The sequence below is a fragment of the Papio anubis genome, chromosome 19 (assembly GCF_008728515.1).
Source record: "Papio anubis isolate 15944 chromosome 19, Panubis1.0, whole genome shotgun sequence".
Taxonomy (NCBI): domain Eukaryota; kingdom Metazoa; phylum Chordata; class Mammalia; order Primates; family Cercopithecidae; genus Papio; species Papio anubis.
The window spans coordinates 10,724,222-10,751,789 of record NC_044994.1 but is presented as its reverse complement, the minus strand read 5'-3'; the positions used below and the strand labels follow the sequence as shown (position 1 = coordinate 10,751,789).

The following is a 27,568-nucleotide window of genomic DNA, read 5'->3' as shown; positions in this document are numbered from 1 at the left end:
TTAAAGTGTTATCTGCTGAGTTTCACCAGTTTTTCCCTTGTAATTAACAAGTATCTTGGGAGGAGATACTTTAAGACCATGAAAATAGCCTGTCTCATCTTTTCACCCACTATTTTGACATCCAATTTTTATGGTGTTTGTCAAATGGAAATTCTCTAGATCCATCATTCCATTAATTTATTCATTGGAATCAATAATTCCAATTATGTAAGGAATAATTCCAATACTGTAAGGAAGAGCTGTCCCTTCTCCCCCTTTTATAAACATAGCTATGTTTTTATAAATGTGTGCAATCTCATAAGGAATCAAAAGAATGCAAATTAAAATAAAGAAGTGACACTTTGTAAGCTATTAGAGTAACAAAGATCAAAAAGAAGAGAAAAAATGTTCATGCATAGCATGGTTTTCTCATTAATTTGTTATCCTGTCATTTACTCTGAAGAATTTATGGCACTGCTACACGGATAACCACTCATGTGTAAGAAGGCTTGATAGCAATTAAAAGAAGCTTTTCATTAGTAAGTTGTGTTGTAGTTGCCGAATAACTTAAAATTTTGCTTAAAAAGTCCCAATAACAATAAACAGGAAATTCAATTCAATTTGACCAATCTACCTCAATTTGATCAATATACCTCAAAATGACCCTAAGAAGCAGGTATCATCAGGTCCATTTTATAGATTAGGAGACTAGGGCTCAGTTTTGTGAAATGAATACCCCTAAGACTCACAGTTAAATAAGTTTCAGGCTCTAAAGCCAAATACAGGTCTGTGTGACTATGGACTTCAATATGTAAATTTTTTAACTTTGTACAGGAAAATGTTTCAAGAAATTTTAGACAATGAGCTTGAACACTAGCTTAAAATGTATCCTATATACAAGGCTAGGAATGATTCGGGAATCGATATTCATAACTGAAGCGTTTCTACTTTGCTATGAAGAAGTTAAAAAAAGTGATTTGGTTAAACACAACTGCATACTGAATTCCTAAGTACAGAGAAATAACCATATTTGTTCTCTTCGAAATAAGCTTTTGACTCTTTATTCATAATAAAAATTTATTTTTTTAAAAAAAGCAAAAGTCAGCACCTTAAAATTAAACCTAAGAGAGAAATAACACGAGGAAAAGTGTTTACCCTATCCTCATAAATGCTGACCCATATTCAAATTTCAGACTAGCTCTTAACTTTCAGCCCACAGAAAAATTATATTTGTCTAACAACAAACAAGAATTACTTACAGTTCAGAAGTGGTTGCATACAAGAAATGTCAGATAAAAGAAAACTGCTTTTCGGTGGTAGCAGGTATTTTTGTCCCATTAAAGTAATCACTTTTGTAAAGCTAGAGTTGTTTTCAACAACTCGCAAAAATAAATCCTGTTCTGTAACAGATGTATCCTCTTCCACCAATTGCAATGTCTGATGTTCCATTTCATTCAGAGAAGGCAAATGTTTTGCCATTTCACATAATTCTGGCAAATTGCAGGTGTCAAGTGGTAAAGTAATGGGCTTACTACACTTGTCCTGTTTTTCAAAAAGTTGATAAAGAAAACCACTTTTGAGACCTTCCTGGATCAATTGTAAAGATCCATCCAAAATCAGCTCCCTGATCTGAAAGAGAATTTTAAGTACATTAAAAGAACATTGACATTAAAAAAGAACATTGACTGCGCTTTGAATATCTGAGTTTATAAATTGAAATCAATATCCTTAACGCTTACAGTAAAATAATTCTGTATTACAATGAAAAGATAAGAATGTGTGAGCACGCCTTTGAACTGCTGTTTTCCAACTGTAGAGTGAAACAACCCTCACAAATTCACTGACAACTAAATAACCAAACAATATATATAAGAAAATATATCCTCAAACATGTATAAGGTAAATTTGATAATTTGAATGTTTCTAGAAGAAAATGGGATTTCTAATCTATAGGGATTGCATGAGGAAGTATCTGCTCTTCATTCCTTTGGGGGCAGAAATACATCCATCACATGCTAAATTACAAAAGGAGGTCTCAGGGCCGCCAACGTTTCAATAGAGGTTGAGTGGTAGTATATTACTCCTATATAAGAAAAATAATAATAATAATAATCTATAGAGAGAATTAAGTTTAAATCACACATTTAATCTTAGATTTTTCTGGCTATCTAATTTTAAAATAAACATATCTTTTCTTTCATAAAACATAGCTTGAATTATAAAGAAAAACATAACTTTGTAAAATAAACATATAACAAAGGTTTGTAAAAATACAACTAAAATAATTATAAAAAATAAAACCCAAGTTACCCTTCTGGACAAGAAGGAGTATCATGGATCAGATTTACCCTTTCAACTGAAATTACTTTTTTTAAAGGCACAAGATATGTTTGTTTGGTTGGTTGGTTGGTTTAAAAAAAAAAAAAAAAAAAAAAGGCTTTCAGACTTCGGATGCCATGCAGTGTAGAACAGTGGCCCCTACACAGCAAAAACAAAGGACTGCTCCAGCTTACTGCCTTCAGAAAGTTCCCAGGCACAGGGAAGACACATGCAGAGTCCAACAGTCTCTCTGAGTTGAGGAGATGGAGCTTGGAGTCTAGAAAGGCCAAGGAAGGTGTCAGAGAGGAGAGAGCACAGACAGAGCTCCTAAGAGCTGCAGGCGATCTGCCCAAAATTCCAGCCCACTCACGATCAACACATGCATGGGATGAAACTACCAAGCACCAAGGAAGGAAGAACCAGAAGAAACGACTAGAGGAAACAATGCCCAGGGCTCACCCAGGGCTGAGAATAGTTAGTGCTCCCCAACGTCAAAATGGAAAACCTCATAACAGAACATCAGAGAGACAATTCACAAGGGTATTGCCTTGGCAATTGGAAGAAAAAAAAAAAATAGCTCTAGACCAAAGTCTGCTCTGATCATAACTAAATAAATAAGCTCACAGAGAGTCTCAGAAAGATCACCCAGTTGCAAAGAAACGTTTTCTGAGAACAAAGCTCAAGAATATTTACAGGAATACAAAAATATGAACTACCCAAAAAGCTAAAGTAGAAATATCTTACAAAAAAATTAAAATTACCAGGAATGTAAAGAAGCAGAAAAATTTATTATAAACGGAAAAAAATCACCAAATGGAAACACATAGGAATGACACAGATGATAAAATTAGTAGAAAAGTTCAGGTAGGTTTACTTGCAATCCAAATAAATATATTGGGAATAAAAGTAGAAAAGGATATTAAAGTATTTATACTATATTCATATGTACAAAGATGTAAAGGAAATGAGCATAGAAAGAAGTGACATAGAGACATTAAAAAAAGGACCAAATGTGTCCAAAATGAAGACAGAAAAACTGTTTGAGGAAATAATGGCTGAAAATGTCCAAATTTGCTGAAGAAGGAGAGGAGGAGGTGGCGGTAAGGGGAGGAGGAAGGAGAAAAGGAGGAGGAGGAATCTGTACTATGTAACATCCTAATCAAATTGCTAAAAGAAACAGTGATAAAGAGAAATGTTGCCAGAGACTTCCACTGGCTGGAATAACAAAGAGAAACAGTAACAAGAGCTTTTAAAACATTAGGTAAGGAAGGGCAGTAGCCCTAAGCGATGGGAAAGAAATCGATAGCCCCAGCAAATTGCCTGGAGAGAGCATTCAGGCCACAGAAAGGAAGAATCTGAGCAGAGTCTGGAAGAATCCCTCAGCTGAGGAGATGGAAATGAGAGTACAGTTACTAGTTTACAGGACAGACTATCAGAGAGGAAAGAGCTCCACAGAGAGAGAACTCGAGATCTGCAGGTAGGCACACTAGAAAAATTCACCTATGTACTGATCAGTACAAGTGTGTGAAGGAACTATCAGAAGCTGGGAAAAGGAGTACCCCAAAAATTTTAAAAATACTAACACGGTGAAACCCCGTCTCTACTAAAAAATACAAAAAACTAGCCGGGCAAGGTGGCGGGCGCCTGTAGTCCCAGCTACTCAGGAGGCTGAGGCAGGAGAATGGCGGGAACCCGGGAGGCGGAGCTTGCAGTGAGCTGAGATCCGGCCACTGCACTCCAGCCTGGACGAGAGAGCCAGGCTCCGTCTCAAAAAAAAAAAAAAGTTTTTAAAAGTGTCTGATGCTCCCTAGGGCCAACAATAATGCCTGTTTCTACCACTCAGATGGGAACACCTCATGATTCACAGGGCAATTGGGAGACAATTCATCCTGAATCTCTGAGCAGAGGCACTGACAGCTTTTGTTCCAGAAAAAATTTCCAAGGATATGTATACAACATGGAAGATGGAGTGGTGTCTCCCCAAGGCAGAGGACAGACTTGTATGCTGTCCAGGTTAATAAAGTCTCCCTCTGAGGCAAAAAGTCGGACAGGTTTGTTCACAACCCACTTAAAAGACGAGAGTTCCTTAAGCTTGGGATCCCTTAGCTGTGAATCAAAGAATCGCTGCATGCATAGCAAACCAACTGCATGCACAGCATCCAACTAGGTTGACTGCCATCGTCCTCATGGGATATGGGGCGCAAAGGGAGCCTGTGAGCATAAAGCACATGCTGTGCCAGAAGCAATAAAGTCCTTTGTCCCCGACCTAGGAGTCTCCTATCTTCTGCTAGCATCCATGAAACTAAGGCAAGCTAACTTGTTAGCTTCCAAATAGGGTAAAATTTCAGACACTTCACAGTTCTTGACAGAGGTATTAGGTAATTAGATGGATCTTGCATCTGTATAGGGGCATAATTAGCCTTAAATACTATTCTAAACCAACCTTCAAAAGCTACCCAGCAAGTGAGAGATTAATTAATGCAAAAATCTCTCAAGACACAGAAGTCCTGAAAAACACTATCAACTAACTTTATCTGACATTCATAGAACAATGCATTTAACACTGCATCTGACATTCATAGAACACTGCATCTAACAATTTTTGGAAAGAATATGTATAGACAATACATATTGTTCCCAAAAGCATATAATACAGGCACAAAGATAACTCATATGCTGGGCCATAAAACGAGGTTCGATAAATGTAAAAGGACTGAAATCCTAAGAGTATGCTCTATGCCCCATTGGATTTCAATTAGAAATCAAGAACAAGAAGACACTGAGATAAACTCATTATCTGGAAATGAAATGGAACAATTCTAAATAATTCATATAGGTCAAAGATGAAATAATAAGGACAATCAGAAAATACTTTTTATTGAATCAAAGTGAAAATACAAAATATCAAAATAGGTGGAAGGCAACCAAAGCAGTGATTTAGAGGAAAACTTACAGCTTCAAGTGCTTAAGTTAGAAAACAAAAAAATATATAAGTTAACTGACATATTCCACTTTAAGAAAATACCCAAGAAAATTAAAAATTAAAAAAGTTAGAAAAAGAAGAGCAGCCGGGCGCGGTGGCTCAAGCCTGTAATCCTAGCACTTTGGGAGGCCGAAACGGGTGGATCACGAGGTCAGGAGATCGAGACCATCCTGGCTAACACGGTGAAACCCCGTCTCTACTAAAAAAAAATACAAAAAACTAGCCGGGCGTGGTGGCGGCGCCTGTGGTCCCAGCTACTCGGGAGGCTGAGGCAGGAGAATGGCGGGAACCCGGGAGGCGGAGCTTGCAGTGAGCTGAGATCCGGCCACTGCACTCCAGCCTGGGCGACAGAGCGAGACTCCGTCTCAAAAAAAAAAAAAGAAAAAAAAAAAAGAAAAAGAAGAGCAAAGTAAACCAAAAGAAATAATTAAAAAACAGAAATCAATAAAATGGAAAACACAGAGATAGTAAGGAAAATTAACTAAATTAAAAGCTGGTTCTTTCAATATTTGTAAATCATATATCTGATACAGGGTTAACATCCAGAATATATAAAGAACTTCTAAAATTCAACAAGAAAAAAAACAAACAGCCCAACTGTAAAATGAACAAAGGATATGAACAGACATTTCTCTCAAGAAAATATACAAATGGCCAACAAGCACATAAAAAGATGCTCAACATTACTAACCATTAGGTAAATATAAATCAAAACCACAATGAAATACTACTCCACACCTACTAGAATAGCTATTCAGTGTTGGCAGGGATGTGGAGAAACTGGAGCCCTTGAGTATTGCTGGTAGGAATGTGAAATGATAGATCCACTGTGGAAGGCTGCGTGGTGGTTCCTCCAAAACTTAATCACAGAATTACGATAAAATCCAGCAATTCCACTTCTGGGTATATATCCAAAAGAATTAAAAGCAAGAACTGGAATAGATATCTGTACACCCATTTTCAGAGAAGCATTATTCACAATAGCCAAAGGTAGAAACTACCCAAAAGTCCATAAACAAATGGATAAACAAAGTGTAATATTTACATAAAATGGAATATTTTTCAGCCTTAAAAAGGAAGGAAATTCTGATATATGCTACATGGACAAACCTTGAAGACACAGCGAAATCAGTCAGATGCAAAAGGACAAGTATTATGTGATTTCACTTATATGAGGTGCAGGCAAATTCACAGAGGCAGAAAGTAGAATACTAGCTACTAGGCAGCAAAGGAAGGGGGAGTGGGGAGTTACTATTTAATGTATAGTTTCAGTTTGGAATGATGAACACGTTCTGAAGATGGATGTGGTAATGATGGCATGACACTCTGAATGTACTTGGTACCACTAAATTGTACATCTAAAAATGGTTAAAACAGTAAATTTTGTATGTATATTTTACCTATTTAAAAAAAAACACAGATTACCAATAAAAGCAATGAAAAAGTTATTATCACCACAGATCCTACAGACACTAAAAGCAAGCATAAGATAACACGACTTCATGCTAACAAATTTGACAACTAGGATGAAATGAGCACATTTCTGTTTTTTGTTTTTTATTTTTTTGAGAGGGAGTCTCTCTGTCAGCCAGGCTAGAATGGAGTGGCACTATCTCGGCTCACTGCAATCTCCGTCTCCCAGGTTCCAACAATTCTCCTCCCTCAGCCTCCCGAGTAGCTGGGATTATAGGAGCCCACCACTGCACCTGGCTAATTTTTTTATATTTTTAGTAGAGATGGGATTTCACCATGTTGTTCAGACTGGTCTCCAATTCCTAACATCAAGTGATCCGCCTGCCTTGGCCTCCCAAAGTGCTGCGATTACAGGCATGAACCACCATGTCTGGCCTGAAATGGACGCACTTCTTAGAAAATAAAACTTGTGAAAACTGACATCAACAGAAACAAAAAACCTGAAAATCCTGTTCTCTATTTAAAAACCTGATTTTGGGGAGGCTGAGGCCGGAGAATGGCGTGAACCCGGGAGGCGGAGCTTGCAGTGAGCTGAGATCCGGCCACTGCACTCCAGCCTGGGCGACAGAGCGAGACTCCGTCTCAAAAAAAAAAAAAAAAAAAAAAAAAAAAACCTGATTTTGTTTCTAAAAACCTTCCCGCATGACAATTAAAACACAACACATCAGAACTTACAGAATGTTGCTAAAGCAGTGCCCAGAGAAAAAGCCTCACCATTAAATTCTTCTATCAATAAATAAAGAAAAAAGAAAAGAGAAAAAAAGGAAAGCTGCCAAAAAAGTATCCACCACAAAAAGCAACACACTGAGATGGTTACAAAGCGGGGTTCTATCAAACTTTATCAAACTTTTAAAGAATAAATTATCCCAATTCTTTTTCTATTGCTCCAGAAAATTGGAAAGTAAAAAGAAGGAAAACTTCTAGCTTTCAACACGAGAGGGCTAATAAGTTCTCCAGTGTGCAAACATCCTACATATTTACATATATAATTATATATAAGACCAAAGAAGTAAATATATCAGACCAATCTCTCTTATGACTGTCCCAAATAAAATATTAGCAAATAAAATCCAGTAGAGGCCGGGCACAGTGGCTCATGCCTGTAATCCCAGCACTTTGGGAGGCCGAGGTGGGTGGATCATGAGGTCAGCAGTTCCAGACCAGCCTGGTGCCCCACGGAAAAAAAAAAAAAAATTAAGCTTAAAATATTTGTGTTCATTCTGTTTCTTCTCATTTCTTTAACTATCTGATCTCATTTATCGCTAAGTTCTAGAAACATATCCTTCACATTACTCATGCTCTCTTCTGCCACTATCTTAATATATGGTTTTATTATATTGTTTATATTAAATTGTTTCATTACATTGTCTATATGTTGTTTATATTATAGACAATAGGATTTTATAATATCTAAAATCTCTAAACTTAACCAATATAGCATAAGTTTACTTTGTTAAATATTTAAACTAATAGAAGTACATGAAGTTTCAATAAAAACTGGTTTAGGCGGCCGGGCGCGGTGGCTCACGCCTGTAATCCCAGCACTTTGGGAGGCCGAGGCGGGCGGATCACAAGGTCAGGAAATCGAGACCACGGTGAAACCCCGTCTCTACTAAAAATACAAAAAATTAGCCGGGCGCGGTTGTGGGCGCCTGTAGTCCCAGCTACTCGGGAGGCTGAGGCAGGAGAATGGCGGGAACCCGGGAGGCGGACCTTGCAGTGAGCTGAGATCGCGCCATTGCACTCCAGCCGGGGCGACAGAGCGAGACTCCGTAAAAAAAAAAAAAAAAAAAAAAAACTGGTTTAGGCTAGACATAGTCGCTCACTCCTGTAAAATCCTAGCACTTTGGGAGGCTGAGGCTGGCAGACTGCCTGAGCTCAGGAGTTCGAGACCAGCCTGGCCAACACAGTGAAACACCATCTCCACTAAAAATACAAAAAATTAGCAGGGCATGGTGGCACATGCCTATAATCCCAGCTACTCAGGAGGCCAAGGCATGAGATTGCTTGATCCCGGGAGGAGGAGGCTACAGTGAGCTGAGATTGCACCACGACCACTCCACCCCAGCCTGGGCAACAGAATGAGACTGTCCCAAAAAAAAAAAAAAAAAAAAAGACAAAACTGGTTTAAACTGTTCATCACTATAAAATTAACAATAAATATATTAAGTGCCAAGCCTGATCAAAATGATTGCTTGATTTTGAAAAAAAATCCTTATTTATGTTGTTCATTTATTCTCTACTACTTCATATTAATATTCCAATGTGATCAATGAACATTTTACACTTACCTTTGTATGGTATTCCATCGCATCCAATTCACCTTGATTGAAAACAACACATCTTTTACGCTTCTAAAGGGTAGATCAATTATAGAGGAAAAGTTATGGTGCCGTTAATATTTTGCTTTATCATTATAACATTATTTATGTCTTATATCTCAGTCTAATAATAATTAATAATAGTAATAATTGTCTACTGAGGTCAAAATCAATGCAAAGGGTATAGACTGAGGGGGTAAGTTTTCCCAAAGTAAATTAAAAACAACGACATAAACAAAATGGATTGTAAAATGTCACCTCAGCTTTATCTGCTATTAATAAGTAGTAGTTCCGGCCAGGCACGGTGTCTCACACCTGTAATCCCAGCATTTTGGGAGGCCGAGGTGGGCGGATCACAAGGTCAAGAGATCAACACCATCCCAGCTAACATGGTGAAACCCCGTCTCTACTAAAAATACAAAAAAAAATTTAGCCAGGCGTGGTGTTAGGCGCCTGTAGTCCCAGCTACTTGGGAGGCTAAGGCAGGAGAATAGCGTGTGAGACTCCGTCTCAAAAAAAAAAAGAACTAGTTCCACATGATAAAGTGTAGCATCAGCGCCCATGAAATACAAGGAAACTATGACACTGTATGAAGTTACTAGTGCCATCTATCTCTTTATATATGGTATAATTATTCTCAATTTCCTTCATTTCTGAGGAGAGGAACTAGCCAGATGCTATCATCAAAAGAAATTCCAATGCACCTTATGACTGATCTGAGGGTTAGGTATGAATCAGATTTATATTAACACTGTTCTATATCTAACAATTCCATAGAAAAGAACACATAAGGCCATGCAATATAGAGTAAGGACTTTGTACTTTTTACTGCTGAAACCCCAGTGTTTACCTTGTGTCAAAGTCTTAGCAAGCTAACAATAAATGTTTGTTGGCTACATAAATTGAGTTAGTATTGTATAATTTGCTTTAGCATATCAGACAGTGTCATCAAGATTACATTACATAGGCTCATCTATTCTTTTTCCATGTTATGAGAAATTTACCCAGCCTAAGAGATTAAACATTAAAAATTAATGCACATACCCTGCAAACTATAAAGTCCTTTACAAAGGCTTGTTATTATCTGAATTACTTATATTACAACATGCTATTTTACTAAGACCTCAGGCAACACTAAATATTTTCTTTTCTGTGCATGACACACAGTAGATGACCAATAAATATTTGACGGAAGAAAAAAGGGGGCTGGGCCTGGTGGCTCATGCCTATAATCTCAGCATTTTGGGAGGCCGAGGCAGGTGGATCACCAGAGATCAAGAGTTCAAGACCAGCCTGGCCAACAAGGTGTCTACTAAAAATACAAAAAATTGGCCAGGTATGGTGGTAGACGCATGTAATCCCAGCTACTCGGGAGGCTGAGAGAGGAGAATTGCTTGAACCTGGTAGGCAGAGGTTTCAGTGAACCAAGATCACACCACTGCACTCCAGCCTGGGAGCAAGACTCCATCTCAAAAAAAAAAAAAAGGGGGGATCAACACATGAGCACATAGAGGGGAACAACAGACACTGGGGCCTACTGGAGGGTGAAGGTCAGAGGATGGGAGGAGGGGAAGGATCAGGACAAATAACTAATGGGTACTAGGCTTAATACCTGGGTGATGAAATAATTTGTACAACAAACCCCCATGACACAAGTTTATCTATATAACAACCCTATACATGTACCTGTGAACTTAAAAGTTAAAAATTAAAATTAAAAAAAGAAAAATATGCACAAAAGTCACAACATTAAAAAGTTCTACTTCGGAAAACGTATTTTCCTTATTACTTCCCTTATTCTAATTCTCAACAAACTTTCATATTTAATATCTTTCTTCTCCACCTAATTATAAGATCCATGAGGGAGGGATTATGTTTATCTTGTTTCATCACTCTGCATACAATGGCACATAGAAAGAGCTCAAATGTTTGGTCCGTGAGTAATGAATGTTAATCCTATCACTAAAAAAGAAAATGCACATGTACCCTAGAACATAAAGTATAATAATAAAAATTTAAAAAAAGAAAATCCTGATTATCATCTACCTAAAACGGACTTTGTAAAATCACCTCTAAACTCCTGAAAGATATAAAAAGTATTAAAGCATAATTAATTTGATCCTGTATGGCATTCTCAAAACTCTACTAAAAGACTACACCAGTGTGAATATACAAATACATATACTTTACAAACGGGTATATTTACCACAGGAGCTTTCTACTTGTATCACTAGAAACTTTTAAAACAATCACCCTTCTTACAAACTTTTATTACATTATCTCCAAGGGATAGCTCTCTAAAAACCTCCAAAAAACCACTTACGGCTTAGAAATTTTGCAGAAAAACTTTTTTTTTTAAAGCAAAAACAGTTGTGAACATATTCATTAATACAAATGCCTAATCAAGAAAAGGATTTTTTGGGAGTTTTTTGTTTGGTTTTTTTTTTTTTTTTTTTTTTCTGTCTGGGTTTATTTTCTTTGCTTAATTTACAGAGAATTCACTTCCCAGACAACTTTGCTTATTTTTGAAATGCTACGCAATTTGGTCTTCTAAGAATAGTTGAAGCTAGAAAAAAGCTACAGATTATTTTGGATATGCTAAAGCCTTCTTGGGTTTTATTGATTCTTCTTCATACTTAATGAATCATCAGATATTTAAGACATTTAGATGATAAATCTCAATTATGTTTTCTGCAGAAAAATAAGTATTTCTTTAAACTTTCTACCTTCCCAATAATAGAAATGGAGATTTCTTTTTTAACACCATTCATCAGATCTTCCTTTTCATTACTTTGCTGGCATTCTTTGTGAACAGCTGGAGTTATATAAGGTTTGGTGACATCAAACAGTTCAGGTCGAAAAACAAATTTTTGTGTGAACATTTCATAATTTCCTCCATCACCATTCTCTGGCTTAGTGGTAGGGTCAGAAGCAATAAATGCAGCACAGGCTCCAGAAGAGGACAGGGAATCCATTTGAAGAGACTCAAAGTGAACAGAAGTAGTGAACTCATTTTTACTGCAACAAGGTTCATGATGCTGGTGAAGTTGATAGTTTATCTTGTTGATAAAAGAAAGATGATCCAGTAACCACCCAGCTGACAACTGGTGAACCACAGACATTCCCTTCCTTTAAAAAAGCCTCTGGGAATTAGGAACTAGAAGTAAAATCCAACTTCCCAGATCAGCTTCTTAAATGTCTTGTATTTCAATAAACATACACTTCATACACACAGATGTGATGTACAAGTACATAAACCTGACATGCACATTGAAGAGAATTTAGCATTCATGATATGTTAATATATACAGAAATTCTAAGGAAAATTGCAATGTTTTAATATAAACTTTCTTTTTAACTTCAGAGTTGATAATTCAACATTTTCAGCCTAAATTTGGCCAAAAGGGGTTAAAACCTGATCTTATGTCTGGAATCTCAATGTGATCCTCCTGTCTTTCTGGGCCCCCCACGACTTCTTGCTTTGGTCCTTGGGTCTAGCCACTATCCTCCAAGTCACGAAGTCACTGAATCCTTAAAAGGACAAAGTATTCTGTAAAAGCAAAGAACACTATATTAGCTACGTGAATTCACCCGTTTTAATGAGATAAACCTATCTAGAGAGGGGCACAGAATTTCAGAAGGTGCTGTTAGCAGGTAATCCCTCGTTTTTTCAAACTACACTTGTCATAATAAGTCAGCCCATTCTCCAGTATCAGCTGCCCTGCTTAATCACTACTACCGATGGAGTAATAAGGTTAAAAGAAAAAATTGTTCTAGTCAGAGAAAATGCAATTTTAACAGCACATCAGAAGCATTAAACCCTACCAAAACTGCAAGGTTAAGAGTCCAGATCTGTAATAGGTTCTGAGCAATATCATTTGGGTAACTAGGTTTCTCAGAACCAACTTTTGTTCAAAAGATGGATTAGAATTCTAAATATTGCTTTCTAAATCCAGTGCAGTGGAGAACTTAAGAGGGGACAGAATAATAAATAAATGAGTGACTAATGGCACTAATAATCATAGCATTTAGATTCAAATTTCTAACTCCATAAGTGATATTATGTATTATGATGTACATTGGTATTCATCCACAGTTCCTGGCTCACAGCCCCTGCAGCCTTACCAAGTGTGGGGATGAAGGCTGAGTTGATCACCACTGACCAATGATGTAATTACTCATGTCTATACAATGAATCTGGGAGATGTGACACTATCTCGAGATATAAATAGTGTCAGAAATGAATTAGAGGGAAGAAAGGGCCAGCCTAAGAGTGACAGTGACACATGATGGCAGCCACCACAGGCTCAGGAGTAGGAGTACCTCTCAATTTCCAACTGTTGGAAGAACCTGAAGAAGGTTAGAAAGGGGTGGCCAGGCATGGTGGCTCACACCTGTAATCCCAGCACTTTGGGAGGCCAGGGCGGGCGGATGGCCTGAAGCTGGGAGTTTGAGACCAGCCTGGCCAACATGGTGAAACCCCGTCTCTACTCACAGTACAAAAATTAGCTAGGCGTGGTGGCACGCGCCTGTAATCCCAGCTACTCGGGAGGCTGAGGCATGAGAATCACTTGAACCCAGGAGGGGGAGGTTGCAGTGAGCCGAGATTGCACCACTGCACTCCAGCCAGGGCAACAAGAGTGAAACTACATCTCAAAAAAAAAAGAGAAAAAAGAAAGGTGTATGAGATGGCACAGTTAGCTAGAGTCTTGAAGATGATAAAGACATGACCCTTACCAAATGGACAGGGATGATAATTGGGCCTCCAAGAACAATTTACGAAAACAGAATATACAGCCTTAAAATAGAATGTGGACCTAAATACCCAGCAGCACTCCCCTCTGTAAGATGTGTAACAAAAATTAATATGGAATTAGCTGTTCTAAAGGAGTGGTGGACTCAAGAGCCATTTCAGTGCCAGCAAAATAGCAGAATTCACATAGCATCAAAGTTGTCTTACGAGAGGTTGGACACCTAATGACATCTAAAGAAAACATGAAACTCCCTCAGCAGCCTGAAAGACAGTGTTACAGCAATCAATCAAAAAGAAAAACCACTTTTCCCCACTCCCATTGAATTTAAGCAGTCTTCATTTTCAACAGTAAATTTTCTAGATACATCTTGTAGACCTCGAAGTACTAGAAAGGCTGCTCCTATTCAAAAGAAATGTATCTTAAGATTCTGTGAATGATACTTTTTTGTCCATTTGAAATATGTAAGTTGTGCTATAACAAATCATCCTGTCAAGCGACAGGATCAAGAAAGTATATTTAAATTGATCCCCTTCATAACTGGTGAGGTACATCTAATTCGACTGTGGAAAGACATCACACAATCACCTTGCTGCTCTTACATGTCCTGGGGTCTCTGCCTTCTCCCCCTACCACTCTCCCTGCCTCCCACCCCCACCCCCTGCAACAGCCCTCTAGCCTGGGAGGCTCGCTAGAGTAGATGCCAAGTTCACAGCCTGTGGGACCACTGCTGAGTGTGTGGGCACTCAGTTTAAGTATTCAATGATGCTCCTTCCAAACCACTGTCCTGTCCCCACCTCTTCCACTCCCACCTTGGCCAAAGCACAGATCATAAGCCCTCCACTCTGCTCCCCTCTGAGACTGGCCTTCCATGAGGAATTCAGGGCTTTCCCCCATATCTTCTCTTCCCCACCTTTATCAAGAGATGCTGCTCCCTCCCCGTCAAGTCTCTTTTTGCACTGTCACCACCCAACACTTCCTTGCTTTGACCAGAAGCCATAAGGTAAGGTTGGAAGCACATTTATTCACTCTCCACCAGCCTAGGAAATGAATATTGGGTCCTCAGCCCTGCCACCTTCTGCTGTTATCATCAGGCTTTTAACTCAGGTTTTGATATGGTGAAAAGAAGAGTCAACAGGGTTATTCAGACACCCCGGCTCTCAGGGTCTTTGGTAGTTAAACCTGGGAAAAGGCCACATGAAGACAACTGTAAGCACACATGATCCCTCTGAATTGTTTTCTTTTCCTGCAATTGTGCTTGCTCTTAAAAACTGAAGTCTTAAACAGGGCTCTCATTTGATCATCCTTGCAATCTATTGGAGTCTAGCTTGAAATGTGACAACTGGAACCAAAAGAACCTTGAATTTGGTGCCTACTTTGGTTTTGGTGCTGCTGCTTCTCAAGATCCTCAGCAGGGATTAAGAACTTGGGGTGCACAGCAGGAGTATCAGGAAATTGTCAGGCTTGACTTCCTGGCAAATTGCTGCCAGTACCACTAAATGCTGAACTGTGGATGTATACCGAAATACAAGCAATTCTTTCTGTACCAAAGTTTTTTTAAATTTCATATTTGTGTAAAACCACCTTTTGAAGCAACAACTATCTAGTCTGAAAAGCAAACGATGTTTCCATTAATATTTTCTGGGGAAAACATTAATGCTAAGGATTTAACAAACTGTAGGTAAAGTTTAAGCTAACAGTATTCCACAAGGAGACTTTCTATTATCGGACTGTTGTCTAATTTTAATACAATTTTTATATTAATATAATCCTTGGTTCCTCCCCATCCCCTTCATAGGCCACAGCTGAGGTCAAATGGTCCTGGAATGGCTACTGAAAGCTAGAAATTCAGAAGGGAAAATTGAAACTCAGAGCAGAAAGGCAACCTGCCCAAAAATAACAACGCTAGTTAATGGCACAACTGCTACCAGACCCAAGTATCCAGACTTCCTGGAGCTGCGAGATCTTTCATCACCACCACTCTCCAGGTACCAGGCAGTGCCTGTTTCTGGGTTCAAACTCACAGCAGAGAGGAAATCCTATTTTAGCAAAGTGATTTACTGTTACCGTTCTTAGTGTACCCCTCTCCTGCGTCTCTGCTTCACATCCACTCTCTCGCCGCCCGCCCCCAACCACTCGGATTCTTCCTAGCCTCTCACAGGTCAGCCACCACTCGAGGACTGTGAGACACCGGCAAGTGATCAAATACTGAACCCGAATTTCGGCGGCAGCCGTACCAACGCAATCCTTGGAGCCCACCGCCCCCACTCCGCAGCCCCTCTCCCACCTCACCTCTTCCCTTGTCAGAGAAGCGGACGCCGCCTTCCCAGACTCTCCTCATGAAAACAGCACCCATCTAAATACTGATCATGAAAAACGCCCCTTTCAGTCCACAGAAAAAAAAAGCTTTCTTCTTTACTAAGAGTCCATGGGCGCCGCCATGTTGGTGTACGGAAAAACGTTTCCAGGGCTAGTTGGAGCGCTCAGGGCGCTCCTCGGCGCTCAGGCTGCCCACGGGTCTTCAGACCTAACTTTAGGGGTCGTGCCCTAAAGACGGGGTCCGACCTCGAAGGGACGCTTACACTGTCCCACAGACACCAGTTTTGGGTGAGGCGGCTGGGCGCGACCAGCACACATACTTCCAGAGACCAGGCGGTCGCAGGAAAGTTACGGAGCGCGTCGTGCGTAATGACGTCAGCGCCGGCGGAGACTTTCAAATTCGAACGGCCTTGGCGGGCTGAGGAAGGAGCTGGTGTTTTGATGACTGCTGTCCTATCTAGCGGATACTTGCACGGTTTACAGAAATTTGGTCCCTGGGTCGTGTCAGGAAACTGGATAAAAGGTGACTGATGACATTGGATTAACTTTGTTTCTGCAGAACTGTTCTGGATGAAGAAAGTAATGGCGCAAATGACTTCAATTTAGAGGTCCTAAGGCAATGTTTTGGTGTGTGTTTGCTGTTGAGAGAAGCCTCGAGGCCAAAACTGTGCGAGGCGCTGGTTTCATGGGGTCCATTAAATTTCTAGTGGCAACGATTTCCCAAGGAGGAAAGGGGAGGGCCTGGGGAACACTGATGAGGAGTGGAGGCTCGGGAGAGGAAACGGGGAAGGATTGAAGGGGGCGGAAAGAGATGGACAAGAGAGGATCCGTTGGGTGGGTTGCGTGCAAATACTAGTGTAGCTTCTTAGTGGCCGTGTAGGACTACGTAGAAGTCTTCATCTTAAATCATGAGAGTACACTGTAAGTGGAGATTAAACGTGGACACACAGGTGTGGGTGGAAAAGTTGAATAGATGAACAAGCGCACATCGAAGAAGAAATAGGCGGCCAAAACCAAGAAGAGTGTAATCAGTGTAAAAGACTAAGGAGTACCCAGAGAAGTAAAAGGATTGTCACCTTCCTGAAAGCCAGGGCAGGACCTGAGAAGTCTGGGTGCAGAGATGAGACTGGATCAAAAGTTTTGTCAATCATGTGTATCCTAGGAGACAACCTTTTTAGCAGATGTGAAGGGAGTGACCTGTTATTGTGGCTTGTAAATGGAGGCAGCCTATAGACCATTTTATGGACCAGGTGATTTATCCTTGTTGAAGGGGAGATTGATGCCAAAAGGGCAGTAATTGAGAAACAATGGGTTAAGGATAGAGCAGGAGAGATTGACATTAGGAAAACAGAATAGTTCCATTCTCTGAAACAAAAGAAAAGGAAACATTTTGAGATGAATAAGAGAATTTGAGGTAATTTTTATGTCTTCCTATTGAAGTAGGCACAGCCAACAGCAGTGATGTGGTCTGGGTAATAGACAGGGCTTTAGCTACCACGGATACCTTTGTGAAGGCAAAAACCGTAACTTATTCATCTTTGCATCTCCTGCATTGCCTAGCACACTCCCTTATACATAGTGGGCAGTTAATAAATGTTTATGTTGAATATTTTTAAATGGAATTAAATAGATGTTCCCTGCAAATGAGAACTTCAGTGCACATTAACAAATACAGATACCCCAGGGGAAAGATGATGATCCTGAAGAAACGATGAAACCTGACTGCCTTTCTGTTTAAGGATAAATAGTTGCTTAATGTACTATCTCTGTCTGGAAAGTTTTTTTTTTTAATACTGAATTCGTGAATGTAGGTCATCAGCATGAAGCGCAGTTCAGTTTCCACTGGTGGTGCTGGCCGCCTCTCCATGCAGGAGCTAAGATCCCAGGATGTAAATAAACAAGGCCTCTATACCCCTCAAACGTGAGTATTTCCCTTGTGGTTCCAGCTTGCATACCTTATCATCTTAAGCCAAGCAATCATCAAAATAGTTAATACAAATATGTAATATGAGTGATGTCTTGGTGAATCTTGTCTGTTCCCAGAGGTACCTAATTTTAGATCAATGAAATCTAAAAGTGGACATGATACTCTGCTAGGTGTTGTGTGTCTCATTTATTTCTTAAATTCGCAAAGCCAAATGCTTTACCAGGCACCCCCTAAAAGACTGTTAATTCTTCTTCAGTACTCTGTTATTTTTCCCTTTTACGCTAGAGCTACTTGTTTAAGCGGACTCTGTGCTGTAACTTACAGTTCACTGAGGTATCTCCAATTAGCAAAGCTTCAGTCAAATCAGAGCAAAATTATTTGCTCTCATAATAAGGTATAATATAGTAGCAGCCTACAAAACACCACTCCCCCAAACTCATTCCTCAAGATCTGCTGGAAAAAATATCCGAAAGAACTTGCTATCATAAAACTATAGTTTTTCATTATGAGTGATTATCTTCCAGATAAGAGAAGGCGATCTGTAAGCCATTGTAGAGCTGTGTAAATTCTTCTCTAGGACCGAGGTACGAATTACTTGCTGTTTTTAAATTAGTTGGATTTACATAGCATGAGCCTATGCTACTTTTAGAAATCTGAAATATTTATATATTTTTCCTTTTGAATACTGTAAACCAGGAAAATTTTTGTGCTGTTATACATTACTTATGCCAAAAAGACGTTATGCGTTTAATTGTATTAGAAGCTAAAAGGTCACCATTGTCAATGTTTTTTGCCTGCAGTTTAGATAATGTAATAAGTGCAGCTACATTCTGATACAGAGTAGGTTCTAGAAGAAAAAAAAAATGTAAATGTGGTTAAGATAATGGAAATCATAATGTAGATAGGATTTTTGTTCAGGAGAGAAGCCAAAGACTTAAATCTGCATAACAAGCCTTATCTTCGACCATTTTGTCTTAACTGGACTTCCTACCTACACTTTTCTTTGTCTTGGCAAATAAGTGAAATAAGCCGGGAATAGACAATTAAACAGCACATGTTCTCATAGGTGAAAGCTGAAACAATTTTATCTCATAGAAGTAAAAAATAAAATGGATGCTACAGGCTGGGAAAGGTAAAGAGAAGAGGGAAATAGGGAGAGATCTGTGAAAGGACACAAAATTATAGCTAAATAGGAGGAATAAGTTCTGTTGTTCTATAGCACTGTATAACGACTATAGTTAACAATAACATATTGTATAGTTTTAAATAGCTAGGAGAATATTGACTGTTCCCAACACAAAGAAATGATAAATATTTGAGATGATGGATATGGTAATTACCCTGATCTGATCACTGTACATTATATGTATCACAGCATCACTATCTACCCCATAAATTGGTATAATTATGTGTCAATTTTTAGTTTTTTCTGTTAATTTAAAATTAGAAAGTAATAATAATAATGATATTTAGGCCTGAAAGTATGTTCTGTGTCTTTGAGCTACAAATTTTCTATCTTGTTCTTTACCTTCAGGGGTGTTTTTTCACCTTGTTTTTACCCTTTGGAAATGCAAATTTAGGGTAGAAAATGTTTAGATAGTTATTAAAAATGAGATGAGTAAAACAGACCATGCTGAGGTTAAAACAAAGACTAAATCTACCAAAGGGTACATATGCCAGAGGGACCTCTGCTGGTCCCCCAACGTTACAAGCATTATAACTTATAGTACCGTGTGTAGCCCATCCTGTTTGTGACAGCTTTCATGACTGCTAAACATTTTTATGATTTTTGAATTATTTTTATAGGTAGTGGGGAAGAGTTGTTGGTTCTAACATATTTCTAAAAGTTTCTCAAGCTAATTTTTATTTTTATTTTAAAGAGTTGTTTTCTATTTTTCTTTAAAGCAAAGAGAGACCAACATTTGGAAAGTTGAGTATAAACAAACCAACATCTGAAAGAAAAGTCTCACTATTTGGCAAAAGGTAATTATATTTTTTATTAGCTCTAATAAAGGGATTCTTATAGCCATACATTGTTGCCCTCCGAGAACAAAGACATTAGATGACATGGTTCCTTTCGAGAGAAAAGTTATAATCTAGTTTTCCTCTGATTTTAAATGGTTAAAATTTTAGGTTATATCTGCTTTAGACACTATAGCTAACACATTCAGACCACTTTTATTGTTACAAGTAAATAGTTGATCGAAAATTCTATACCTAGCTTTCAGACACAGTGGAGTCATAGCATTTTAAAATAAGGAGTGGCCAGGCATGGTGGCATACCTGTAATCCCAGCACTGTGGGAGGCCGAGATGGGAGGATTGCTTGAGTCCAGGAGTCCAAGACCAGCCTGCGCAACACGACAAGGCTCTGACTCTACATTTTTTTAATTAGCCAGGCAGGCATGTAGACCAGGTGCAGTGGCTCACACCTGTAATCCCAGCACTTTAGGAGGCTGAGATGGGAGGCTGAGATGATCTTGAGTCCAAGAGTTCAAGACCACCCTGGGCAACATTGCAAGATCCTGTCTTTACAAAAAAAATTGTTTTTAATTAGCCAGGTGTGGTGGCTCACACCTGTAATCCCAACACTTTGGGAGGCCAAGGCGGGCAGATCACTTGAGTTCAGGAGTTCAAGACCCAGCTGGGCAACATGGTGAAACCCTGTCTCTACAAAAAATACAATTATTAGCCGGGGGCAGTGGCACATGCCTGTAATCCCATTTACTTGGGAGGCTGAGGCAAGAGGATCACGTGAACCCAGGAGGTGGAGGGTCCAGTGAGTTGAGATCGTACCAGTGAACTCCACCCTGGGTGACAGTGAAACTCTGTCTCAAAAAAAAACTTTTTTAAATTTAAAAATTAGCCGAGCATCATGGTGCACGCCTATAATCCTAGCTACTCAAGAGGCTTAGGCAGGTTTGCTTGAGCCCAGAAGGTCGAGGCTCCAGTGAGCCCTGTTAGTGCCACTGCACTCCAGCCTAGGCAACAGAGAAACACCCTGTCTCAAAAAAATAAATGTAAAATGAAAAAACATCATCTAGTCCAACATTTTAGTCTTTTTTTACAGTCTAAAAGGTTAATGAGAACTCCACAGTGCTTTTGTTTTATGGGCTATATCTGTCTAAATTAACTGTAGTAGAAAGTAAAACTAGGCCGGGCGCGGTGGCTCACGCCTGTAATCCCAGCACTTTGGGAGGCCGAGGCGGGCGGATCACAAGGTCAGGAGATCCAGACCATGGTGAAACCCCGTCTCTACTAAAAATAGAAAAAATGAGCCGGGCGCAGTGGCGGGCGCCTGTAGTCCCAGCTACTTGGGAGGCTGAGGCAGGAGAATGGCGTGAACCCGGGAGGCGGAGCTTGCAGTGAGCCGAGATTGCGCCACTGCACTCCAGCCTGGGCGACAGAGCAAGACTCCGTCTCAAAAAAAAAAAAAAAAAAAAAAAAAGAAAGTAAAACTGAGAAAAATTTAAAATATATATTCAATTTAAAATAACAATCCATTACATGGTAACATAAATAATATGTTTTCAACTTTTAAAAAACATATTTTCAAAAATATAACAATTTCAGTAAGAAGAGTGACATTGTTATACGTTTTTGCAAATCTCTTACGGCTTAATAGCAGACAGCTAGATTCTAATACTTGCTTCTGCATTTAATCGGTTACAGTATCATACATCATGTTATCAGCCTTTGGAAAACTCCACTGTACACTCATGAGAGATTGAAAATGAAAAGAGCAAATAACATCTTAGTTTTATCATAAAACTAGTTTTGACTTCTCAGTGATCCCTAGACAACACTTTGAGAACAACCCTCTATCTGGAGTAGGTCAGTGGTTGTCTAGGCTGCAGGTTGCAGAAGGATTGACTGTTAATGGGCATAAGGAGACTTTGGGGGATGATAGAAATGGTCATATTTTGATTGGCAGAGGTGACACAAATGCGTATATTGTCAAACTTCATCAAACTGTATGCTTTAAACAGGTGCATTTTATTATCAACAAATTATGTCAATAAAATTGATATTTTTTTTAAAGTGTTCAACCCCAAAATTAAGATGATAAATTATGTTGTTGTCTCGCCAAAACAAAACTTTTAAGACAAACCTGTTTCTTCCATTGTTTTGAAAATATTTAGAGATGAATGAAGTACTTGTCACCTTTTAAAAAATCTCTGCCGTGAAACCAATTTGGTTTTATTGGTTTAAACTTCCATTTTGGTATTTATTTCAGTTGATAAAAAATCTTAAGGTATTTTTGTAATGTAACTCATCTCAGAGCTAAACTTTAGAGGTGATAGTAATGAAATCTAATATTTGTGGAGCATTCCTATAGGCCAGACATTCAGTGTTTTATCTATATTAAATCTTTCAATCAATCCTCACAACTGCCCTATGAGAAGATAGTGATATTGTCTGCATTTTTTTTTTTTTTTTTTGAGATGGAGTCTCGCTCTGTCGCCCAGGCTGGAATGCAGTGGCACGATCTCGGCTCACTGCAACCTCCGCCTCCCCGGTTCAAGCAATTCTCCTGCCTCAGCCTCCCAAGTAGCTAGGATTACAGGCACCTGCCAACACATCCAGCTAATTTTTTTGTATTTTTAGTAGAGACAAGGTTTCACCATCTTGGCCAGACTGGTCTTAAACTCCTGACCTCATGATCCACCCACCTCGGCCTCCCAAAGTGCTGGGATTACGGGCATGAGTCACTGTGCCCGGCCAAGTGTGTGTTTCTTCTTGCCTTGTTTTACATCCTTATGTTTAACTGCTGTAACCTCATATTTTACTCTTCATTATTTGCTCTTTTTCTCTGCTTTAAATGAGATAAATCTGTTTAGTTATAAGAATGTAATGTTTGATGTTGATATTAAGTTGCAAAACTGCCTTGAAATAATTTAGTCTTGATCACAGAAGGAAATAGTTTTAACTGGCTTTTTAAAAATATATTTCCAGAACTAGTGGACATGGATCCCGGAATAGTCAACTTGGTATATTTTCCAGTTCTGAGAAAATCAAGGACCCGAGACCACTTAATGACAAAGCATTCATTCAGCAATGTATTCGACAACTCTGTGAGGTACTTTAGGATTTTAATCTCGACTGTGATTGTTGTCATAGGTATTTTCCAATAATTTCCCATTACAAAATGTTTGGTGTTTCATAAAAATTATCGTAGTTTCTTACAGAAAATGGTTATGCACATAATGTGTCCATGAAATCTCTACAAGCTCCCTCTGTTAAAGACTTCCTGAAGATCTTCACATTTCTTTATGGCTTCCTTTGTCCCTCATACGAACTTCCCGACACAAAGTTTGAAGAAGAGGTTCCAAGAATCTTTAAAGACCTTGGGTATGTATATTTCTCATTAGTTAGAGATGTGACTGGCACACAGAGACAAAACAAATTACATCAATTTGTAAAATGTTTGAGTTACAGAAATAATATGTTTTAGGATGACCACTGGGAAAAATATATGTAGGATAAATTGAAGAGAAAAAAAGCAACTGCTTACAAAAAACAAATAAAAAGTGCTGGTGGTAGAAGCAGGAAGGATTAACAAATTGTTAGTAACTGATGAAGTTTGATGATGGATACAGACGGATTAAATACACTTTCTTTGTTAAGAAAAAAACTACCCGTAGGTTATTACAGAGCAACAGAAGATAGAATATAAAGCCCTGAACTGCTGAAGTGACAGACAGTAGAAAAGACAGGCTGGATACCACAGATTTTACAGAAGCCAAAAACAAAAACCAGGGTTCATGCCTGGTGAAAACAGTGTGATGAAATTGAAAGGGGGAAGAATGGATTTGGAGGTGTACATACTTGTTGTTTATTGGGGGTATATTGAATTTGAAGGAACAAAAATCCTTTGGGAGAGTAGTCCAGCGTTTTGGTTGTATAGATCAAGTTCTGCAGCTTGAGGGATAGATGTACAAAATAATCTACAGAGAAATACACAGAGATTAAGATGACTAAGGATAGAATCCCAACATATCTTACCTCTACACAAGTCAAGACTGGGTGTATATGTGGAATTGTTTAAATGTAGCTTCTTGATTAACCGTTATGTTTAGTAGATTATAGTAACATCAAATTAGCTTATGTTTTTCTGATTTCTCATAGGTATCCTTTTGCACTATCCAAAAGCTCCATGTATACAGTAGGGGCTCCTCATACGTGGCCTCACATTGTGGCAGCCTTAGTTTGGCTAATAGACTGCATCAAGGTATTTGATTTGTTCTTTTGAAATGTATACATGGGAAAGGGTTTTTTTCCTCAAAAAGATATTTTTCTCTCCCAGTCTTTTGACAGTATTCTCAAAGTCTGCTTCAAAGTTTTCATTTTTCAAAGCACATATAATTTTATGTTTTTCAAACTATTATCACGAGGTAAAAGGAAGAAAGTACCAAATTGACAAGGAGATTATTTATTATCATGAGGCTTTACAACTCAAAAAATGAATCAATAGGAAATTCATTTTTTATTTTCTCTCATGAAATTCATTTTCACCCCCTTTTTTTTTTTTTTTGAGACAGAGTCTTGCTCTGCCGCCCAGGCTGGAGTGCAGTGGCGCGATCTTGGCTCACTGCAACCTCCGCCTCCCGGGTTCACGCCATTCTCATGCCTCAGCCTCCCGAGTAGCTGGGACTACAGGCACCCGCCACCACGTCCGGCTGATTTTTTTTTTTTTGTATTTTGTAGTAGAGACGGGGTTTCACCGTGTTAGCCAGGATGGTCTCAATCTCCTGACCTCGTGATCCGCCTGTCTCGGCCTCCCAAAGTGCTGGGATTACAAGCGTGAACCACCATGCCCGGCCCATTTTCACCTTTTTAATTAAAATCCATATTCACTGCAAGAAGTTTGGAGAATGCAGTGATATAACCGTAATCTCCAAACTCAGTGACAATAACATAAAACATTTCCTTGTGATAGTTTGTTTTTGTTTTGTTTTGTTTTTGAGATGGAGTCTCGCTGTGTTGCCCAGGCTGGAGGGCAGTGGCATGATTTCAGCTCACTGCAACCTCCGCCTCCCAAGTTCAAGAAATTCTCCTGCCTCAGCCTCCTGAGTAGCTGGGATTACAGGCATGCACCACCACACCCGGCTAATTTTGTATTTTTAGTGAAGACAGGGTTCCACCTCGTTAGCCAGGCTGGTCTCAAACTCCTGACCTCAGATGATCTGCCCGCCTCAGCTTCCCAAAGTGCTGGGATTACAGGCGTGAGCCACCGTGACCAGCCCCTTGTGATACAGTTTTAAAAGTGTGTGTTGCTATGCAAAGTACTATATGTATATTTTTTAAACTTTTGATACCTACCGAGAAATTTTTCTCTAGAAAACTTGTACCAATTAAAAGCTCAACAATGTTTGAGCACAGCCATTTTTCCAAACCGTAAGCATTGTTGTTTTCAATCTTTATCAATTTAGGAGGTGACAGATCGCTGTTTATATAGAAATGTATATGTATATGTGTATATATGTGTGCGTGTATACATATATTTAAACAATTTATGTTTTTACCGTTATTTTTCTTTTAATTTGCTTGTACATGGTTTTTTAGGCACGTTTATATTTTACCATTTGCTTTTTGCTATGAATTTGAATCTTTATTAAACTTACTGATAGTTTTAATAGTTGGCAACACAACAAGCAAAAAAATTGATAGCTAATTTTTTCTTATTTACATTTTTTGTTTTTAAAGGTGAACTTTTTTACATTTATTATAATATCTACTCTCTTGATATTTTTCTTTTTTTGTATTGATTTGCAAGAATGCCATTTTGTTAAGTCAAAAATGGTTGAGTCAGAGAAATTAGCTCCCATCTCTATGGTGCAAGTAATTTTTTTCTCCCTTTCTTTGTTTTTTAATTTCATGTGCTGTTTTGTCTGTTCAGAAATGTGAGTTTTTATCTAATTTAATGCAGTCTCTCCTGTTGTAGCTTCTGAGTTTCCTGTCCTACTTAGTGCTAGAATTCCTAAAGCTAATACTGTTCCTCTGACATTGTCTTGGCCATCAGCAAGCCTTTAACTAAATGAAGTCAGGCACTGGGTATATGGATTTTGACCCAGGAGCCATGCTGATACATATAGTACCACCCATTGTCAAGAGAGCAGAATTCCAATGCCATAGCCCATTAATAAAAATCCAAGTTTCATTGGACTTTATATAGAACATTTATGCATTCAACTTGTTTCTCTCCAGTGATGCCCATGGACATTTGATATCTACTTTTTTGCTCTCACCATCAGATATCCCCATTGTCACTAGAACACTTAACCCTTGTTTGCCTAAGCAGCTTATGATATTGTGTGGTTGGGAGATAGCATGTGGAGCTTGTGGATTACCTACAGTAGCTTCACTTGGGGAGGGGCCTCTTGTGATACCTCCAAGCCCCTCTTTTTTTTCCTTTTTCCTTTTTTTTTTTTTTTTTTTTTTTTTTTGAGACGAGTCTCACTTTTTCGCCCGGGCTGGAGTGCAGTGGTGCAATCTCAGCTCACTGCAACCTTCACCTCCCAGGTTCAAGCAATTCTCTGCCTCAGCCTCTTGAGTAGCAGGGATTATAGGCACCCGCCATCACATCCAGCTAATTTTTTGTGTTTTTAGTAGAGATGGGGTTTCACCATGTTAGCCAGGCTGGTCTCTATCTCCTGACCTCGTGATCCGCCCACCTCAGTCTCCCAAAGTGCTGGGATTACAGGCGTGAGTCACCGCGCCCGGCCCTCCAAGCCCATTATTTAAGTTGGAATCCCCTCCTTTTTATATTGCTTTGCATGATGTGATGTATTAATCCATGAGAGACTGCAGGTTTCTTTTTCTAATTTTCTCTCTCACTTAACATAAGCCTAGAAATTTAGCCACGTTTAGGAAGGCTTCTTTTCCTCCCCAGTGTTTTTTAAAAAACAATTTTTCAAATTTTCTCCTAGTATTTTTATGTGTATTTAAATCTTTGTGCTGTGTTTAAATCTTAATTCATCTCCAGTTTATGTTAGTAAAAGAAAGACAAGGCCTTCTTTTTTAAATGATTCACTCATGTATCTCAGTCCCATTTATGGAATAACTGATGTTGGCCGGGTGCTGTGGCTCATGCCTATAATCCCAGCACTTTGGGAGACTGAGGCAGGTAGATCACCTGAGGTCAGGAGTTAGAGACCAGCCTGGTCAACATGACAAAACCCCGTCTCCACTAAAAATACAAAATTATTAGCCGGGTGTGATGGTGCATGCCTGAAGTCCCGGCTACTTGGGAAGCTGAGGCACGAGAATCATTTGAACCCAGGAGGTGGAGGTTGCAGTGAGCCAATATCACACCACTGCACTCCAGCCTGCAACAGAGCAAAACTCCATCTCAAAAATAAATAGCTGATATTTTCCCCACAGTTTGAACTGTCACCAGTATGTTCTTAATTAAACCTATTTCTCTGCTCTTTTTTTTCTATCCCTGCTTCATGACCATACTAATTTCTGTCACTTTCTAATATATTTTATGTAGA

At 39.0% G+C, this 27,568-nt stretch overlaps 2 protein-coding genes, 1 non-coding gene and 1 pseudogene across 7 annotated transcripts in view; 3 read left to right on the top strand and 1 right to left on the bottom strand.

The window, feature by feature from the left end:
* The window catches only part of METTL4 (methyltransferase like 4), a 61,527-nt gene extending 45,040 nt beyond the window's left edge, over positions 1–16,487 (bottom strand). For 3 of the 4 annotated variants that reach the window (XM_031658729.1, XM_031658730.1, XM_031658731.1), the window contains exons 1-4: positions 16,119–16,482; positions 11,802–12,625; positions 9,046–9,108; positions 1,239–1,608 (exon numbers count right to left, since the gene is read on the bottom strand). In XM_031658729.1, coding sequence (XP_031514589.1) covers positions 1,239–1,608; positions 9,046–9,108; positions 11,802–12,197 — 829 coding nt within the window. In that variant the 5' untranslated portion in view covers positions 12,198–12,625; positions 16,119–16,482. Of the gene's footprint in view, positions 1–1,238; positions 1,609–9,045; positions 9,109–11,801; positions 12,626–16,118 lie in introns of all 4 variants that reach the window. The other variant, XM_031658728.1, reaches the window with a different exon arrangement.
* LOC116271554 lies at positions 1,936–2,070 on the top strand. Its single transcript, XR_004180177.1, has one exon. It is a non-coding gene; the product is annotated as a small nucleolar RNA U109 (small nucleolar RNA).
* On the top strand, positions 13,680–14,151 carry LOC103879590 (annotated as a pseudogene).
* Positions 16,488–16,500: 13 nt separating the features above from the next.
* Positions 16,501–27,568, top strand: part of NDC80 (NDC80 kinetochore complex component) — a 46,201-nt gene continuing 35,133 nt past the window's right edge. The window contains exons 1-6 of one of the 2 annotated variants that reach the window (XM_003914203.3): positions 16,501–16,668; positions 17,957–18,066; positions 19,978–20,055; positions 23,028–23,151; positions 23,251–23,423; positions 24,201–24,303. In XM_003914203.3, coding sequence (XP_003914252.2) covers positions 17,966–18,066; positions 19,978–20,055; positions 23,028–23,151; positions 23,251–23,423; positions 24,201–24,303 — 579 coding nt within the window. In that variant the 5' untranslated portion in view covers positions 16,501–16,668; positions 17,957–17,965. Of the gene's footprint in view, positions 16,669–17,956; positions 18,067–18,596; positions 18,657–19,977; positions 20,056–23,027; positions 23,152–23,250; positions 23,424–24,200; positions 24,304–27,568 lie in introns of those variants that run through there. The other variant, XM_021929973.1, reaches the window with a different exon arrangement.